This window comes from Idiotropiscis lumnitzeri, chromosome 1, assembly GCF_059441095.1.
Source record: "Idiotropiscis lumnitzeri isolate Australia: NSW breed Sydney's pygmy pipehorse chromosome 1, RoL_Ilum_1.0, whole genome shotgun sequence".
Lineage (NCBI taxonomy): Eukaryota > Metazoa > Chordata > Actinopteri > Syngnathiformes > Syngnathidae > Idiotropiscis > Idiotropiscis lumnitzeri.
The window spans coordinates 40812948-40832027 of NC_142391.1; the positions used below are offsets into that span (position 1 = coordinate 40812948).

At 39.9% G+C, this 19080-nt stretch overlaps 1 protein-coding gene across 2 annotated transcripts in view; it reads left to right on the plus strand.

The window, feature by feature from the left end:
* The window catches only part of sema4c (sema domain, immunoglobulin domain (Ig), transmembrane domain (TM) and short cytoplasmic domain, (semaphorin) 4C), an 87208-nt gene that overhangs the window by 34745 nt on the left and 33383 nt on the right, over nucleotides 1–19080 (plus strand). For both annotated transcript variants that reach the window (XM_088300998.1, XM_088300991.1), the window contains exon 3: nucleotides 13028–13236. In XM_088300998.1, coding sequence (XP_088157124.1) covers nucleotides 13134–13236 — 103 coding nt within the window. In that variant the 5' untranslated portion in view covers nucleotides 13028–13133. The remainder of the gene's footprint in view (nucleotides 1–13027; nucleotides 13237–19080) is intronic.

Consider the following 19080-nt stretch of genomic DNA (forward strand, 5'->3'; position numbering starts at 1 on the left):
CTACTACCGTGGTACAAAGCGCACACAGTATTGTAACGCCCGAGTTGATGTTTAAAAGACGACACAGTTGCTGATGCTCTTCAGTTGCTTTATTCCCCCAAGCAGGAACAGAATGCACATTCATTCGGGAGCTACTACCGGCCACAGATCACAAGCAGTCACCCCACACACTGGCTGTGTCTGAATGTCCACCATTATTCCCTTATCCCTGATTCACGATATAGCCCTGAACTATATGTAGCGCTATATAGCAGTGGTCCCCAACCTCCGGGCCGCGGAACTGGTCCGCAGGCCACACAGATAAAAGAAAAAAAAACAACTAGCAGTACTTGCAGTTAATTTATTTTTCAAGGCTGAAAAATATGTTATTTTTAAAAATGACCGGCTTCTCTCCTTTACATCAGTTTCTTGACGCACGTCAGGATGCCAATTGTCTCGGTCATATTACACTAATATTAAACCCACAAGCCCCACGATTGCCGGTGCGCCGGTTATTTCCTTTCAATAATTATTTCCATGGTGTGTTCCTCATCACTTTGATTTTCCTGCTCAGAATAAATAGTGGTCTATATTAACATGTTGCGTGAACATCAATGTACACTACTTTTCCCAATGCATTGTGGGTAATTTTGAGTGCCCTACATTCATGCTCCCTTGACGTTCTGACACTATCATAAAATGGCGTAACCCCTTGATGCGCTAAATAGGGACTAGTGTGCACATTCGGATATGGCCACTGACTCACTACTTTAGCCAAGCTTCAAATTTATATGTCACTCCTATCCTTTCATCTGTAACGTTCTTTTGATCCCTTGATTATCTGTTCCTTTTTTTTCCCATTTCAAAGACTTTGCATGCAAACTTGTGAGAAACCAAATAAAGAGCGACTTTTAACTTAACAAGCATGCTGTGAAGTTTGTGGCTTCACCATCGCATCAGTGTATTGTATTTTGTTTATTTGTTGAATATTTTGATAAAAGAGATGAGTCTTAATACTATGGAATTTGACTTTTAATGGTATGTGGCGTGGTTCGTTATTTGAGTACACTGCTTGTGCCGCAAATGTGTGTGATTTGGTAACTAATTAGTAGCAGACACGGCGATAGTATGGTTTAGAAAAAAAAAAGAAGCATCAGGCAGCAAGTCGCTTTAAATCGCCTTAAACACAATATATTCAAGTAAACATTTGCGATTGGTCCTCTCATTCTGTTTGAGTCCTTTTTAATGGCATCCTGTTGTTGATGTGTATTTCCGTCTTTTCTGTCGGAGTCCAGCTAGGTGTAACCTTTCTGCCCAACGGCACCTTACTGGGCTCCTTGGCTCCTGACGCCGCATGATCTCATGAACTCTTGTGAAAGGAATTGCTCGAAGAAAGACGCTCAGGAGCTCTTGTGGACAGGGGAAGCTGGAATGAAAGGAAAAGAGCACTGCTGAACAATTATCCCTCGGAGAACAGTGGGCGGCTTCACTAAGTCAGAACGCATAGTGACTGAGGGCCAGAGAGAAGGACAGGCCGTGGATGTGTTCTGTATTCATACCCTGCTGTTGTTCCATATTGAGAAAGTACTTTGGCTGCCTACAGGCATCAATACAGCAGTTTATATAATTCAGAGCTGATTACAGCACTAAAACATACAGTCGAGAACACAATTCAGTGAGTGCTGAAATACAATGGAGAGCGAATTTTCTTGTTTGTCTGAACCTGGCCTGAAGGGAGTGATTTCATTAGTGTGTTGGTGAATGAGTAACACTTTGTAACGCTCACCAAAAGGACCAACAAATTGGGACAATGTTACGCGCATGAAATAAAATGGAAAAAATATAGAAAGTAGAGTTTGCGCTTCATGAAGACTTTCTAGATTTTAGAGTTTACCTGTGAGATTGGACTTGGACTTGTCAATGCATCAAGAAGAATATGGAAAGGAGGGCGTGGCTCTGTATCTCATTCATTTATTGTCTTTCGCTTATCTGAGGTCATGTCGTGGTGCAACATCTTAAACAGGGAAGCCCAGACGTCCCGAGATGTTCCCAAGCCCGTCGGGAGACAGCGTGTCCTGGGTCATCCTCCCTGTGGGAAAACCTCACAAAGGAAGCATCCAGGTGGCATCCTGACAAGATGCCCGAGCCACCTCATCTGGCTCCTCTAAATACGAAAGAGCAATGGCTCGACTCTGAACCCCTCCCGGATGACCGAGCTTCTCACCTTATCTCTAAGGGAGAGCCCCGACCCCCCGCTGAGAAAACTCATTTCGGCCGCTTGAATCCAGGATCTTATTCTTTGGGTCACGACCCAGCTCGTGAGCATAGGTGAGGGTAGAAACATATTTGGACCGATAAATCGAGAAATTCGTCTTGACTTCGCATCTCTGTTCTAGTCAATATGATGGTGTCTGAGGGAGTTGAGGTCATGACTCACAAATTTTTCCACAACTAAATCATCTTGCCATGACTTTATAAACCCTGCTTTGTGTACGGGCACAGAAGGCGTCTTTACTCCCTTCAAACACTGTTTGAAGTTATAATTATAGTGTACAAAATTATCAACGATGACCAATTAGGATTGAGGGCGAACTAAGGAATCTAGTCCAAGACCTGATAAATAGTGTGTGCGTGTTAGTGCATGTGAGTGTGTGTGTGTATGTATCCATGCATGTGATGAAAGATGCATTTGACCAGTAGAGTCTGCTTTAAGCATACCATTGCATCATATATGGTTGAATAACGTAGCATAACTGCGTCAGAAGCAAAGACTCATACAAGCACCAAGCACATATGGTCTATAGAAACATGTGCATTGATGTAGAGGGTAAAGCGCTACTCCAGCCCTGCATCCCTGGGGCCTACACTCGGTGCTGGCAGGTTGAGTGCACTGGGGTGTTATCTCCTCTCACCGAACTCACATGTGCTCATCCCCAACGTGGTCAGACTGTCAAGCACAAGGTCGAGCAGGGAAAAGGCGATGACAGTGGCAGACGCATACTTTTGTCAGGGACATGGGACAATTTATTATGCCAGACTTCTTTTCTATTTTATTTCTTGTTTTTAGCCCCCCCCCCCCCCCCCCATATTTATATTTAGGAATCAAATCAAACATTATTTTCTTGACAACCTAAAAGAAACTCAAAATAATATATCTAACTCTGACAAATAAATATTTATATAGACTCTAAAAACATGAGGACATAAATGCCTGTGCTATCAATAAAAAAAACAATTAATTTGGAATATCTACTGATGTTGGTTAGATCCATATATAGTAAATATAGCGCAGTGAAGTCGACCCTATTCACACTGTAATACAAACCCTTCAAACCAGTGTTATTTGTTTCCGTTTAGTCTAGTGGTTTATATAAAAAGTTGAAAAGGCGCAACGTGGTGCTCAGACGATTATCGAGGTACTAACACAGAACGCTGCACGGATCACATGCTGAGGTGGCATTTTGCTTTTTACAAGTTGTGTATTAACAAGGGAGGCAGCTTGATGGTGCACTTACTTTTAAAGCAATATTGTTCAATCTCTGCACAAGAGAGAGGCTTCTCTAAGATCCTGATCAGCACTTTCCAGCTGAGGGACCAGGGAGATACTCTGAGTGAGATTAGTTGCCGCAGTGATTGGAGAAAATGGACCTCCGGCAAAATAGATGAGATCCATTGATTAAAGCTGTCCATGAACACTAAAATGTCTTCACTCAAACTGAAACTAGAGAAAAGAATGCCTTTCATTGATTGAAGTTTGTTAAACTTGCATTAATTGATTTTCTGGACCATTCGGACACGGCGCACAAAACCGTGACACACTATCACCTCATAAAGTTAGTAAACAGCTGTGTTGATGCACATCCAATTGACACAGACAGACATTATAGCATTCTCCTGAATTTGAGTTCCTGTCACTCTGAGGAATCCAAGACAATTATCCAACCTCCACTTTACTCTCTTCTGGCTCTGGCAAACTCCGGAGGGAAATATGTGACTCTTTATGTTCACAAACTAATTGCTGACATTTTAAGAGTTAGACACAGAGCATACAGTGCACTAATCAGAGTACAGTTATTATACACAGTTCTGGGGTTTATGCTCGAAACAGTTGCTACAGTGATTTGCGCTGCACAAACAGCCTAGAATAGTTTCACACGTTGACGTCATCGTCACTTGTCAGTTTGGAGAAAAAAAACCCAAAAAAAAAACAAACACCAACCACATTAGCAACAATTTTGGTTCGACGACTTGGTCTGGAGCACTGGCTCAAGCTCCGTAATGACTGATGATGACTCTTACTTATTATTAAACTCAACTTAACTTAACTTTATTTATAAAGCACTTAAGAAAGTGCTGTACATACTGCAGATCAAATATAAAATGTAACACAATAAAAAATGGAACCAAACAATAAATATATGAATAAATAAATAAAAACTTAAGCAAGCAGCTGAAAAAAGTCATAGGAGCAGTGTTGAGAAAGTGGACTTCCTAATTATAGCTGGCTCTAAATTGCATGAGCCACAAAAGTAAAAACCATAGCTTTCATTTATCGACAGAGCTCACGTCAACCATGTGGATAAATCAAATGTATGATTTGGAACTGCTGCATGGTTTAGAGCGTGTACTTACATTTGCCTTGTGTAAAAAAAATTTTAAAAAAAACTATTTAAGAAAGGCATCTAGACCAATCCAGTGTTTATCTAATCAAGAGGTGTGTAACAAGAATTTAGACCAGGAAGGATTTTTTTTTTAATAATGCATTTCAATGGCCGTCAATAATGTACCCCATTCCATGTATTATGAAAATTGAAATACATTAATAGCCCTTATTTTGCACATATGCAGATATTTTGTCTATATTTTAATTTTTTTTATTCATATGCTTAGAGCTGCATGGTCCTATGTGGCCCCCAGTAACACTGATGAAAATGTGTCCCAAACTTTCTTTAGAGCATATTGTCCAGCCAGTATGTTGCACTATGATGACGATACATAGTTCAGTACATTACATTGTTCAGTTGGCATTTTGAGCCAGCAACATATGTCGACTCTCCAGCCACATCTAAATTGCAGTATATCATACTCAACTTTAATATCTGCTGAAAAGCTTTATTGATCTAATTCACTGTAAATGAAACATATAAATGAATCCTGGTTTGCAGTGATACGGAAAGATTTTATTTTGGAACCTATTAGAAGTGTACTAGCTCCTTACTGCAGCACAGATTATAAATAAGATGTACTTCAATATCACCAACACAGATGGCCTACTGTCCGTTTATAGGGACAGCCAGTCTCACTAGTTTCATCCCGCCTGTACACCCCTTTTTATCATTTGTCAAGTCTGAACAGGTGTTTGGCCTGTGGTCAGAGCCCAAATCAGATCCATTTCATCTGTAATCAGATGGTGCCCCTGGCAATGATGGAAGAGATCAGAGAGGTGATCAAAGAATCATAAGCCGGTCACGCCTGACCAGCCGACCATGACATGGACAAGGCGGCGAGTGGGAGAGAGAATGCCCGTGCAAGCATCAGCCACAGGAGGGATGAAAAGAGAAAATCCTTAAAGGCCCACAGAGTTTCTCGAGGGGAAACCATAAAAGCTGGTTGCAGGGAGACAGTAACTGCAGCACCATGCAGTCCCAAAGGATATGTGTTCTGACATTCATCAAGTAGAAATCGGTTGTCTTTAAAGGCGGCAAAGGTTTTGCTTCACTTTGAAGTTATTAGAATGGCAAGTGAATACAAGTTATCCTTTAATTGGAAATTTGGTGGCATTTACTTGTAAAGCATTTGAATGGATGGATGCGTCAGTTCTGTTTAGAAAATTAGTAATCATATGCAAATATAGTCAATGTGCTTTGGTGCATGAACATTAATGGATGGCTCGCTGACTGGTGATTAATTAATTAATTTCAAAACCTATCTGAGATTCCATTTATATGTGTTCACTCATTGGGTAGCAGATCAAAACTATCTTTGGCTGTCAAGCTTTTACTTCAAATATGAACACTGCATTTGGGTGTCTTGCATTGCGGCGTTTATAGTGGCTGTAACGATGCTTTCACTTACCTTCAGTATTTAATCCTTTCAAAATGGAAATAAAAAAATAAATAAAACAAAAACAAATCTGAAGAAAAACATAATTCAACTGTCCAGATGTTTCACATTTTAAACAAACTGTTACGGCATTCATAAACTAATTAATTCTGATTATTAACCAAAAATCAACAGATAGTCGCAAGAAGTATAAAGGTTGTGAAACAAGAAATCGGGACGTTGAAAGCATAGCTTTTCTGAGGGTCCACAAACACAACACGTGAAACGGTTAAACGGTTAAAACACTGACGTATAGTCGTCGTTGAGTAGATCACACATCACATCAAGCCACGAGGAAGAACTCGCCCGACGAATTGTGTCATTTGTTGATGTGCACCTCATCTGCAACAAATCGCGGTATGTTTATTACGTTCTAATACACAACTTCCACTCGTTTGCTAAACACCTACGCGCAACTGAGTGCGTATTTATTTCTCCTACAAATTGTTATCATAGTTGGCGATAGTATTTGATATTGGGGATGTACACTTTTCTTCTTTAATTAAAACCATCGTATTTCTGATCGTTGTCGATGGTTGCACAATCAAGCCAGCCGCTACGACAACTCCATCCTTCGTATTTTACGTTCACGTGTTACGATGCGTAGTCACCTTGTCTGTAATCACTTCGGACTCATGAGACTTTGCAATTCCAAATGCTTCTTCTTAAGCTAAACGTCCAGATCACCACTCAGTATAATGAGAATGAAACAATCGTGACAGAGAACACGTGAACGTACAGCATTCGCTCTCATCGGGGTTATTGCTTTTCTCTTACCAGCCATTTGAGTAAAAGGTCTGTAAAGCACCTGGCGTTCTCCCTGGGTATCGAAGTCAGAAGGAGTAATAAAGTCCTTGTTGACATTTCTCACTTCGCATCTCACATCATCAATTTTGCAGAGAGTTCTGCAACGTGATATTTTTCTTTTTTCACTGAGAATCCAAAGTCGTTTTGCTCTTAAGTTGAACCCACATCAGCTGACTCAACTGTACACTTCTGCATTAATATTCCAGACGTACAGCTAAACCTGCCAAGTGGAATGTGCGGATGCTGGGATTTAAATCACTTTTGGATGTTGTTGAGAAAGTGGAGTGTGCGCTAAAATATTTCAGGTGGAAAGAAAACAACTTCCTAATTGTTAAAATTATTTTTGCATCTTCTTTCTAGTCTCCTATTGTGCATTTGAAAACTTTCAGTTCACAGTTATAACCATCAGAGTAACAAAAATGAAACTGGGGATGAACTTGGATCACAAATTACCATAAGGCAGTGAATCATTTTTTTATGAGATTGTGTTTTGAGCGACATATCCCGAAGAACTGTCTACAGCATAAAAACAGGTGTCTGAAATTGCTCTTCAGTCAGCAAGAGTTATGTTTCTCTTGTTATGGATTTTTTGGTGACATCTGCTGTATATATGACTGGCATTTGTCATTAGTTTCACAGGTTTTTGTTTTTTTTAATTGCAACATTAGGATTTGCTTCTACTTCCTTTACACATTGCAAATTTGAGAATGTACTACACTGAGTTTCACACTCATGATGACTTTCATATTGATATCTTTTATGTTTAAATTTTTTTAAATGACCCGATATTATAATTGAGAAGCATTCATGGAGCTATTGCACAGCAGATATCACGAGGAACATCGTTTAATAGGTCACTAAGTGTGAAATTGCTTGTTTCAACCGGTTTCATGTTGCCAGAAAGTCTTTTTGAGTTTGTTCTTGTTTGCATTTGTGTTTGCGTTTTAGGAATGCTTTTTTTTAGACCTATATTATACGCACTGATACCAATACCGAGTTTCCAATTCTTTTGATACATAACATTTCTATTGAACCAATGACAGGAAATTTTAAAAAATGATCTTTCCTTTATTTCTGACAGAAGATTGAAGAATTACTCTGCAATAGAGAATTTATGTTCTAATTAAAACAAACAACTAATTCTGAATTTAAGATTTATTTGCAATAAATCATAAAAGTTGTGAAATAAAATGGCAAATCCTTGAATTTTAGCCTTTTATGAAAATAAATAGAAATGTAAAATAATAAAGATCGAACTGTGACTCGGAAAAGCAGTGAAAGATATCTGGCAGGGAGAGGAAGAGGTAGCAGGAAGGAAGGAAGGAAGAGAACTGATGCTGGATGAAGTGTTTGTTTTGCAGGGAGGCGAGAGAGGAAGGAAGAGGGTGGGAGTTGCCGTTTCGTGTGTGGGTGTGCTGTGTCTGTGTGTGTGCGTGTGCGTGCATTCACGGGTTCATGAAAATTACGCCGTGTAATAGACGTAGACCAGCACTGCGACTCGCAGAAAGGTCAGAGGTTGAGGGTTAAATGTCAGACATTGGCTAGGCAATCAGATGAGAGTGTGTTGGAGCAGGGGGGGGGGAAATGGCTGTCAGGAAAACACATGGATAAAATAAAGGTGATCTGGAGGGCAGTGTAAAACAGACTTCCACACTGACAAAGAAAAAGGACACTTGAAGAATGAATTGAAAACCTCCCTCATCTTTCTTTCCCCTGACAACCGCCCCCACAATGAAGAAACTCCCCCACTTTACTTCTCCCTTCAGGGAGTCATCTTACCTCAAGTACGTGCGTGTATGTGTGTCTGCAAGCACAACCAAAACACGCATAGTCTCTGAAACCTAATCAGACCATGTTGGCCTTTCTGTAGATGTTTTAATGAGCTCTCTTATTGTGGAGTAGTGACTGATATTATTTAGGCTGCCATGTCGCAGCTCATTAGCTAAAACAGCCTCAACAACAGTACCAGCCTCCAAAAGATGATTTGAATGAGGTGACACTGCAGGACCTCATTGAGGCAGCGTGGAGGCACAATGCAATTGCATTAATGTGCTCAACAAGCACATGGCGTCCTGGGATGTATGTCATTAACTATAGCATCATGAGAGATCATAAGAGTAGGCTTGATTCAAAGAATAAATTCTGTTTATAAAGTTCTGGAGTTGCAATAACAAATGATGCCATTTTAGTCGTACATTGGAATTGAGATCTTGTTAAAATACTCTTTAATTGCCGTAAATTATTCTGCTTCTGTACTGAGCGGCATCAACAGAGCACCATTTCAATAACAAGTGTAGTCCATTATACGCTTTGGAGTCTAATGAGAGACACGTGCGTTGGTCTATCCCTTTGTAGTAGGGATGGACAAAATTATGAAAGGCCACTTCGGGATAACTATTGATCTTGCCACCCCTCATAAAGAACTCAGGCTTTTATAATTGAATTGTTATTTGTAATTAATTTTATGTTTTATTTATTTTTTAATATATAGAGAATATGAGCAAATTTGTTGGGAAATGTGTTCCCTTGTGCAGAATGTGAAAGTTACTGTGACCTTAAAATTATAGTAAGTACCAACATTTGATTTTTTTTTTTGGAGGTGGCGGGGGGTCGTTAAGAGTAGGCGATATGGGCTAAAAAATATCTATATTTAAAAAAAAAAAAAACTTGATAACGGTCATTTGACAATATTCTGGCAAAAGGATTCTAAATACTGACTTGCGTCACAAAATAATTATGTATAGACAGCATTTGTGAACAGTAGCTTGTTTATATCTAAAATTCCAAAAAACAATATACAACAATATTCTATGGTAACAATGAAGAACTTCATGTGACAGGATGTTGCCTGTTGATTTGCAGAATGAACATTTATAATACGTTTATACATAATCACTTCTTCTTCCTTTGTCGTCAATGTGCACTGATTTGTGGAATGACGTTTTCACCACTTTCTTCTCCTTTACAGTCATCGACGGACTTATTTGTCTTTCCTTTTGAGGCAGTATAAATACTCGACACATTGTGAAAGCAACATTGATGATATCAATGACGATATATTACCCACCCCTAGGGGGCGTATACTGTTACACAACTACAGTATTAATGTGAATTTTCAACGGTCATAATCATTTAGTAGAAGGATTATATTCTGAAACGTTATGATGATTTGATGTAGATGTAAACTGGAGACCGCATCATCTCTATTTTAACATAGAGAAGAATCTTCAATGAAGATTCTTCACTGGGCCTTCTGCCACAATCTTCCCCCATTCTCTGCTTCAGCCTTTGCACTGCCTCTTCACTTAATCCAGCCTTCAGGAAGCCCACTTTACTGTTACCCTTTTGCATAGTTTGAGAAAGACGGAAAATTTCTCTAGCAACGTATCTAAATCTGTGATTTTTATATAGCCTCCCCACTTTTCATAATTTTTTTTTATCTGTTCAACCCTCCCTCCAACTTCCCTACCCCCATCCCTCGTCCTCAATCTCAATGTCTTCTTGGCTCACTCAAGCTTTGGCTGCACACTAAGGCCTCCAGCATCGATCCAATAAAGCCAGTAGCGTGCATTCCCAGACTTGCCAATTTCACACAAATGTAGCATTTGAGAATGGTCATTTAACAACACATCACCATCATCTGATCTGGAGTGGGGGCTATGGCTGGGGGTTTTACCCTCTTGTTTTCTTCATAAACATGAAATCAATAAGAGTCACTTCGAGTTGCCCAAATGCACGCACGCACATGCACGCATGCACACACATATAAATAGATTCAAATTTCATTTACCGGCCCCACCAGGAAGCAAATCAACCACAATTGTTTTCTAGGCTGGAAATGTCATATACGGTACAGGTGGTACGTTAGATAGGGATAAGGAAGTAATACACAAAACGTTAATGTTACTGTAGAACGTCATAGACAGTATAGTGGTTTGTATTCAGTTAGTAACAGTTTGACATTTTGTGCTGGTTGTGAAAGGTCAATATAAACCTCCACAATGTACATGATTGAAACCCATTTTCCTCAAAATGATGACAGATACAGAATTGGAAACAGACAGATGGTGTAATGGCTGAAGGGGAAGTCAAGTAAAACATTTTCTTAACAATATGTTCTATGGGACCCCAAAGGTGTTAACATGGTCTGTTGATTAACATTGCGTTTTTGAATGAAGAAGCAAAATCCACCCGTTTTTGGCCATTTCTGGGGGCGGCCATTTTGCCACTTGCTCTTGACTGAAAATGACATCACAGTTGCTCAGGGCTGAGGTAACAACCAATCACAGCTCAGCTCGCGAACATCAGTTAACCATCCTCAGAAAGTAGGTGAGCTGTGATTGGTCGTTAGCTGAGCCCTGACCAAGTGTGATGTCATTTTCAGTCGTCAGCATGTCGCAAAATGGCCGCCCCCTGACATGGATAAAAATGCGGGGATTTTGTTGCATAATTCATATTCCGCAAACGCAAAATTAATCAGGATGCCTCATTAATACTTTTAAATGTATTGCTGTATCGAAAATCTTTGACTTGACTTCCCCCCCAGGAATGAGTCAAGTCACAATTTATAACATCCCTCTTTAGGGAGATCTTTGAATTGATTCCATTTATAGTGGTTTTGGCTCACACCTTCTAATAATTCAATTTGGATGTTTCATTGAGTCTCATTGTTACAGGCGTACTTCACCAGTCAGTCTACTTTTACAAATTTTGTGAGAGAATAGCCGTCCAAAAGAGCTCACTACATTCAATCACGGATCTTATTATTAATGGAGAGTGACTGTGGCCACCGGATGTAGGCGTCATGTATTTGGTGATCGATTCATTGTTTTGCTCAAATTTTCTTGAGCATTGGAGTGTGATCATTCATCAACAAACATATGTTTTTGGCCCTCCCAAACTACATTGTGTTTAGATTTATGGGCTGAGGTTTTGGGATAACATCCTGGGTGATTAAAATGTTACTTGTGCTACTCAGTGTATTAGAAATGACATTTCAATTAAAGAGTGTCATCTCTCTCCAGCAATGTCCTACTTACTCAAAATAATCTACCAGAGCAGAAGTTCTTTGCAAGAAAAAGACTCCATTGAAAAACTGTGACATTGTTTTACACCAATGATTCTTGAAACTGTTTTTTTTTTAATGTCAGCAATGATTTCAGATTGATATAATTTCAAAACAATGTATTAGAATGTAGTTTGTAAAATTAAATCGCATGTGTAAAACCTACAATCACATTCGATTTACAACAGTATGCAGTAAGAGCAGCAGCAAGAAAAAGTGTATGCCACATTTTACTCTTGATCAAGAGTGCTACATGAATTTGTCATTTGTTGTAACGGAAATATCATATTTTGACAACGATTTCACTGCTCAGAGCTGATAGATGTTCTTTGGTGAGTTTCAGTGTGCTTAATTGATTTCATTGGGACTGCTGTCAGTGGCTTGTATTGCCACACGGTAGCTGTACACTTGACACATTCATTCGATGTAAAGCTGTTCATTTACATCATATTGCTATTGAATCGTCCTTGCCTCAACATTCATTTCCGAACACATTGGCGTCTGCGGCATTGCCAGCACAATTAACTTTGATAACGTAGCCTCAGTTTAATATACTGCTGCTGAATTGGCTCAACAAGAGTGCGGTGATAAGCAGTTTCACAGCTTTTTGAGTGGCAATAGCTTTTATTATCAATGAGAGTAAGGGAGGGACACAAAACTTTCTTCCACAAATCTCCAGCCAATGGTCATTAAACTTTGTTGTTTGTTATTGTTGGCGGACATCTGCACAGGCACAAATTGGGAATCTGCAGTGTTTTTGTTTGACTCTGTGATTTGCATAACTAATTTCTTTTTTTACAATACTGTGATTTTTATGTCAGCACGGTTATAGAGTGGAATTTTTTGCAGCATATGCCATATTTTGCCACCAGCCAAATAATGTAAAGTGCTATCGAAAATACATGTTTTTTTTGTCTGACAGCCGTAATCTTATAGAATCCTGTTCTGGCTTTTTGATAAATGTACAAATTCTGTCAAAATACATTCTATTACACAATTCAGTTACTAAAGAGAGTGAATTTTTGCCTTGCTCAAGCTGACATGGTGTTTTTTGTTTATTTTTTTTCTCGGCAGGTGACCAGGAGGCTGTCTGCTCTCCTGAGTCCTTCTTGATCATCTGAGTGAGGTCTCGATCCGTCACTGGCACTATTTCCACCAAAAGGGAGTTTACGTCAGAGAAATGGCCTGGGTGAAGGTCTTGCTCTTGTTGTCCTTATTTGGATGTGAAAAGTCTCTGGGACTCAACTGGAACCCAATCCCACGCAAGACTGTGCGGTATCAGGGTAAGTGAGCTGTGCAATACTGAGATCACGATCTTGAAACCTTGTGAAAAATTGGAAAAAGGCCTCTTTTTATCGCCACAAAAACGTATGCAGGGTTTTATCTACCGTCTCACCTTTCTTCTTGCCATTTTCTCGTTTTGTTAAATAACTGCAGCAAGGGTAATCTGCCTTTTCTTTGACAATTGTGTCATGATATTTGTGGTTCAATAAATTAAGACAGGTGGTGCTTGAATTTGTTGTTTCCTAATAAGAATGGAGGTTTGTATGTCTGCGAGGTTCTGCCATCACATTTTTTCACTTTGTCCAGTTAAGTGTAGCGTATCTGTGTCGCTTAGTGTGGGACTGTGTTAAGCACACTACTACAAGATGTTGAAGTGTGACCATGTGACTGTTTTTCCTACCTCTGACTTATTCATTGCTTAAGAATTGTGTCATAAACAAACAGTATTTCCAGTGCATTTAACCTCCTTGTTGGTGTTAGCAAATTAATTCTGTTTGGACAGTCAGAGACGCTTCTCCTTTATCAGAAATGACTGATGTCAGATTTCTATTAAGACTTTGAAGTTGACCCTAATTTAAATAATAATTATGCCAATCTAATCCTGGTGTTAAACTGCATTTGCACTCTTTATCTCCATCTTCCGCTGCAGCCATGCCTGGCTTTTCTTCACTGAACAATGACAATTGTTGCAAGCGGGCTTAGAAATGGTGCCTGTTTTAAACCATCAAAGGAGAAGTGCAACATTCTCTTACTTGGGGATTTTGCAAAAAAAAAAAACAACATTTTTTTAACCTCTCAGTATCTTCTATCGCACCTTTCATCTTCTTTGTCTATCTTTCAAGCTCCTTTCTCGCTTTTCTTGCCTTTGATCCTTCCCCTTCCGTTTAGCTTTGTATGCTTATTGACTGAACCCGAAATGCTCTTGTGACGTTTGCACATAAAGCTCAGATTTTTTTTAAGTCTCCATGCAGGAGAACAACAGGCTTGTGGATGTGTGGGGCAATTTCAAAAGCTTTTTGTTGTACATATACGTCTAGAGCTGAACGATTTTGGAATATAATGTAATTGCGATCCCTCCCCCTCTTCAATATTGCAATCGTGATTTAATATTCTGAGGGGGGTTTTCCCCAAGAACCTTTTCTAATGTATATTTGACCAAATACACAATATTAAATGATTATTATGAAACATACTCAATACGTTGACGAGCAGTGTTGTAAGCCTTGACCATGACAACAAAATTCTGCTAAAAAGTGTGGTGTACGCATATAAAAAGAGGTGGGCATCGTCAGTCCGTCACTAAGTTTTTGTCAGTATTTCAGGCCATCCCTCGTCGGCGACAGCCATTCGGCGTCAAGAACATAATTTCCACGGTCACACGCAGGCGCCACACAATCAGACACGCAGCCAAATAGAGAAAAAGAAATAATTAAAAGCAACACACACACACAGACAGACAAATACCCACCTCTGCATATTTACTATAAATTACTAATAAATGACATAAATTAAAGTGAACATTGCAAGAACAATGAAAACAAATCTGTGGCTTTAACACTTCAACATATCCAACTAGTCATGAAAGTAAACATTTGAAAAGCACTTCTTAAACACTAAACTTATCTTGGCTGTTTATAAGTAAATACCCATCACACTTGCGAAAGTGCAGGAAAATTAATATCATACCTGTTTATATGATGTGACATTCTGAAAAGGGATGAACGCCTGCAAGCATTACAAGTGGTCTCGGTAGCAGCAACACCTCGTCAATTAAATGAGGACTAACATCATTTCGTCTGTCATCTGGTGCTTTAACTTAATATTTGCTTGCTGACAACTTTCACCACCATTTTCAAATCATTTGACGCAGCAGATGCATTTTGATTGTTCACAGTTTAAGTAGTGCGCACACAGTGAGTTTGAAAAAAAATATATATTTTTTTTAGCTCTTAAGGCAAAAAAGATCAAACAAGTTCAATACTCGCTTGAAGGTCTCGTGAGATGAATTAGACGCACTTAGTGTGGCAGGCTTTAATTGCAGCATTGCCGTCTCTGCCTGCTCAGTCAAATTGCAGCTTTTGCAATGACAAAAAAATACATTTATCAAATCGCGATTACATTGAAAATGCATTAAATTGGTAAGCCCTAATATATACCCGCTTGTCACTTTTCTATTTGTCCTGCCAAGCCCTTTTGATGCATCACTGCGGAACAATAAAAGTGGACTTGAAAGAAGGAACTGTTGCTATACCATCAGTAGTTTCTGGACATTCTCAGGGTGACAAATCAGCATCTCAGCATGTTATACCATTTCAAGGTGTTTATGGAATTTGACAAATATCTGGTCTTCCAATCTTTGTGTCTCATCTTGGAATTGCCAAAACAACTCCACAATTTAATTCAAGATGCCATTTTCGGAACACATGCGACATCAGGTTGTTGACTGGGCCTTTGCTTGTGCTCACCAGTTGGTATTGAGGGTTACACAGGATCATTGTTGTTGTTATATTGTCGTTGATAAAATGGAGTATTCTGAGGAATGGACCAAAAGCAATAAATATTGGAGTCAGAAAGGTCCTCAGATTCAGAATCCAGTCATGGAATAAGGGAGAGAGGATGGGAAGATGGCCCGGGATCCGCCCAGCCAGTTCAATGGCCATGAATGTAGCATCCAAACACGGATATTTATTTATTTGTTTTATATATATGGATTTATTTTTCAATTTATTTAAAAGTGAACGATGCAACCTGACCCACATCAAAGCTGGGCTTCCGCCTTCTGTGTGCTGGTTGATGCATTGCGCAACGGCCTTATTTGAGTCGCGCTTCCCCACAGTGGGTATCATGTTCAATGCATTTTGATACCATTTAAGGCCTAAATTCGGTCAAAATCAATTTAATGACTTTTAATGCTTTTCCAATAATCCACGGTAACCCCGTAGTAGCCAATTAGTGTGTTCATTTCTTTGCAAGCATTTCAGTATTACTTATTTTTGTATTCATTTGCGCAATACACATATTGTCTTTATATTTTCATTGACATGCTGCAATATTGTGTTCAAGTGCATATTTTTTTTTCGATGTTATTGAAATATTCGTTCTGATTTGAATTGCTTTGTCAAGGTGGTAAAAAAGTGAGGGATGTTTATTCGAGTGAGCCCATTCATCTCGGAAGAAGTAAGCGAAACAAGCGTTCATAAGGGAAGGATTGACGTCGGATTGTTATTATGGACATTGGTCAGATGTTACTGGTTGCAATGTGTCCCCTCGCGCAAAATGAAACACATTCTGCTTGGCAGCACAGTTAGTCAAGCGTTTCACCATCTGCGCGTGCTTAGTGAATTAGACTCAATTTTGTAACGGTCAAGCGCCACTCAACCCTTGAGTGAATTTGGCCCAGAGGCTGGGCTGTCCGTCGTCAGGTGGGACATGACATGAACGCCTCACCAAGGAGGCATCCAGGTCATATGTCCAAGCCACCTCATCTGGCTCCTCTCGACGTGCAGGAGCAGCGGCTCTACTCTGAGCTCCTCTTGGATGACAAGCTATCTCTAAGGAAGACAGGCGCCCAAATCTTGGTAATAACTCATCTATTCCCATGGTGCATCAGAAGAGACCAACAGTGATAGATGCAAGTAATTCTTCAGAACATTCTTCCACCTTCCTTGCTGTCTTCCCCACTTGCCTACCTCTGAAATAAGTGGGTGAAATTAGAAGGTATTGGAGCTCCCATTACTCCTAGTGCAGGGTTGAGTCCTGAAACCCGAGAGAAGGCACATCACGTCACCTCTTATCGCCTATCCTACGTGATTTGACACTTGAGTGCAGAAAGCTTCTCGGCACAAATTGATTTATATTGGAAACAAGTAGGATTATCTTACTCTTTGAGAGATTTCTCCACTCGGTTGAAGAAAAATGAGATTTTCAAGCTCAATACTAGGGTAAATAACTGATATGGATGATGGTGAAAGGAGAACGATGAAATGGAAAAACAAAGCTGCAGAAAAGGAAAGGGAGGGAGGTTTCAGATGACGATGCAGTGGAAAGAGAATGGCAAAAGAGCATGAAAGTGAGACAGGTAGATGGAGAAAGAGAGCGAGAGACGGGTCAGTCTCTTACTACCTTAAAAGGGCAAAAACTTCCAAGGATTCATCTTTGCACAGACTTGCAAAAGCCATTCTGTTTATGTGTGGAGCTGTCCTATGTTTCTGCGTGTGCACTGCTTGGGCTGGCAATAGGAAGGATTTTGAAGCTTTTGGCAGAGCAAAAGGAGTGCGTGTCTGTTTTTATGGTTGTGTAGGTTGGGATTGTGATAGGGAAGTCAAAGCTGAGATGGATGCAGAGATAATATTTACCCCCTCCCCACCAAGCCTTCCTCCCAACACTCATCACCCCTCCCTGCAATTACACAAGGAATACATGCGGATGCAGAACACGAAAATAAACATCCTCTGTGAGTGTCCTGTTGCCATGCAATTTACTGTGCCTGTTTTTTCCCCACTCTTTAAAAGTCAAATTTTGACATTTTAAATGTTAAAATAGTTTTCTTGACAAGCTGTTGATCACGTGATACTGTAGACACACAAAACGCATAATAATCAATGCATTTGATGACGAGCTGCCATAAGAAATCATTAAAAAAGCTGTAGATCATGGTAATTGGGCTCCAAGTGGCGATGTAAACTGTCCTGCATGACAGATAAACGAGTTCTGCCATAACCCAATCTGCAAACGGGGCAGAAATGCTAGGAAATGTTCTACTAATTACAGAATGTTACTTTTTGTCCAAAATACAGCTAAATGCTTCTGGACTCTACAGACACACCCACAGTGTCTTTCAGTGTGTTTATTTAGCACCGTGACCACAGTGTTGTCTTTATTACGGTGATACAGGAGTGCATTTTGAGGTTTTCAGGTAAACATTAAATCAGGAGGCTTACGTTTAAATACTGCACTTGTAGTTCGTTGAAGCTTGCGAGCAATATTATCCAAAATTGCACCTGTAATGAGTCAGTAAACTTTTGGTCAACTTTCCTAAGTCAAGTAAAACTTGTTTATGTGTGAATATTTTGGAGGGCAACTTTTTTTTTCTCTCATGTCCCTGCATTGCTTCTTGGTTTTCCTGTTGTGTTCTGAGACACACACACACACATCCACACCCCCACTCTCACACACGCGCACCCACCCCCACACACGCACACAAATACACAGTAACAATTACGCAGCATAGCCAAACTCAGTGACAAAGACCAGTATGCCAAAACTATGGCAAAATACAGAAGCTGAGGTTAAACAAAGAGCAGAGGCAAAAAAAGCAAAAGATGGAAAGAAAGGAGTCCCAAGAAACGTGATGTTTAGAAAATTGAGCCCCTTTGATGCAGTAGGTGAACTCTGCAATTTGTAAAGGGAAGCCAAAGCCAATATGCCTCCTGTTGTTTAAAAAACAAAACAAACAAAAAAAGAGAGGGATCGATGGATTGATCTAGAAATGCTGGGAAAGACAAATGGCACGTTTTGGGGTGCGGAAAAGGGCCAGACCTCCAGAGAATCTCTCTCTCTCACTCTTTCTCTCTCTCTCGCTCTCTCAAACTCTCTCACTCTCTCTCTCTCTCTCTCTTTCTCTCTCTCTCTCGCTCTCTCACTCTCTCTCTCTCTCGCTCTCTCACTATTTGTCTGTCCCTCCCCCCTCCCTTTCTTTTCTTGCATTCTGTCGCTTCCATATCTTCTCAAAGCCTCCAATTACAGTAATGAGTAGTTGAGAGCAATGCAGAGGAGGCAGAGCAAGGTTGTGCGTGACTGGCAGGACAGATGTGGGAGGAGGAAGAAGGAAGGGGAAAATTCAT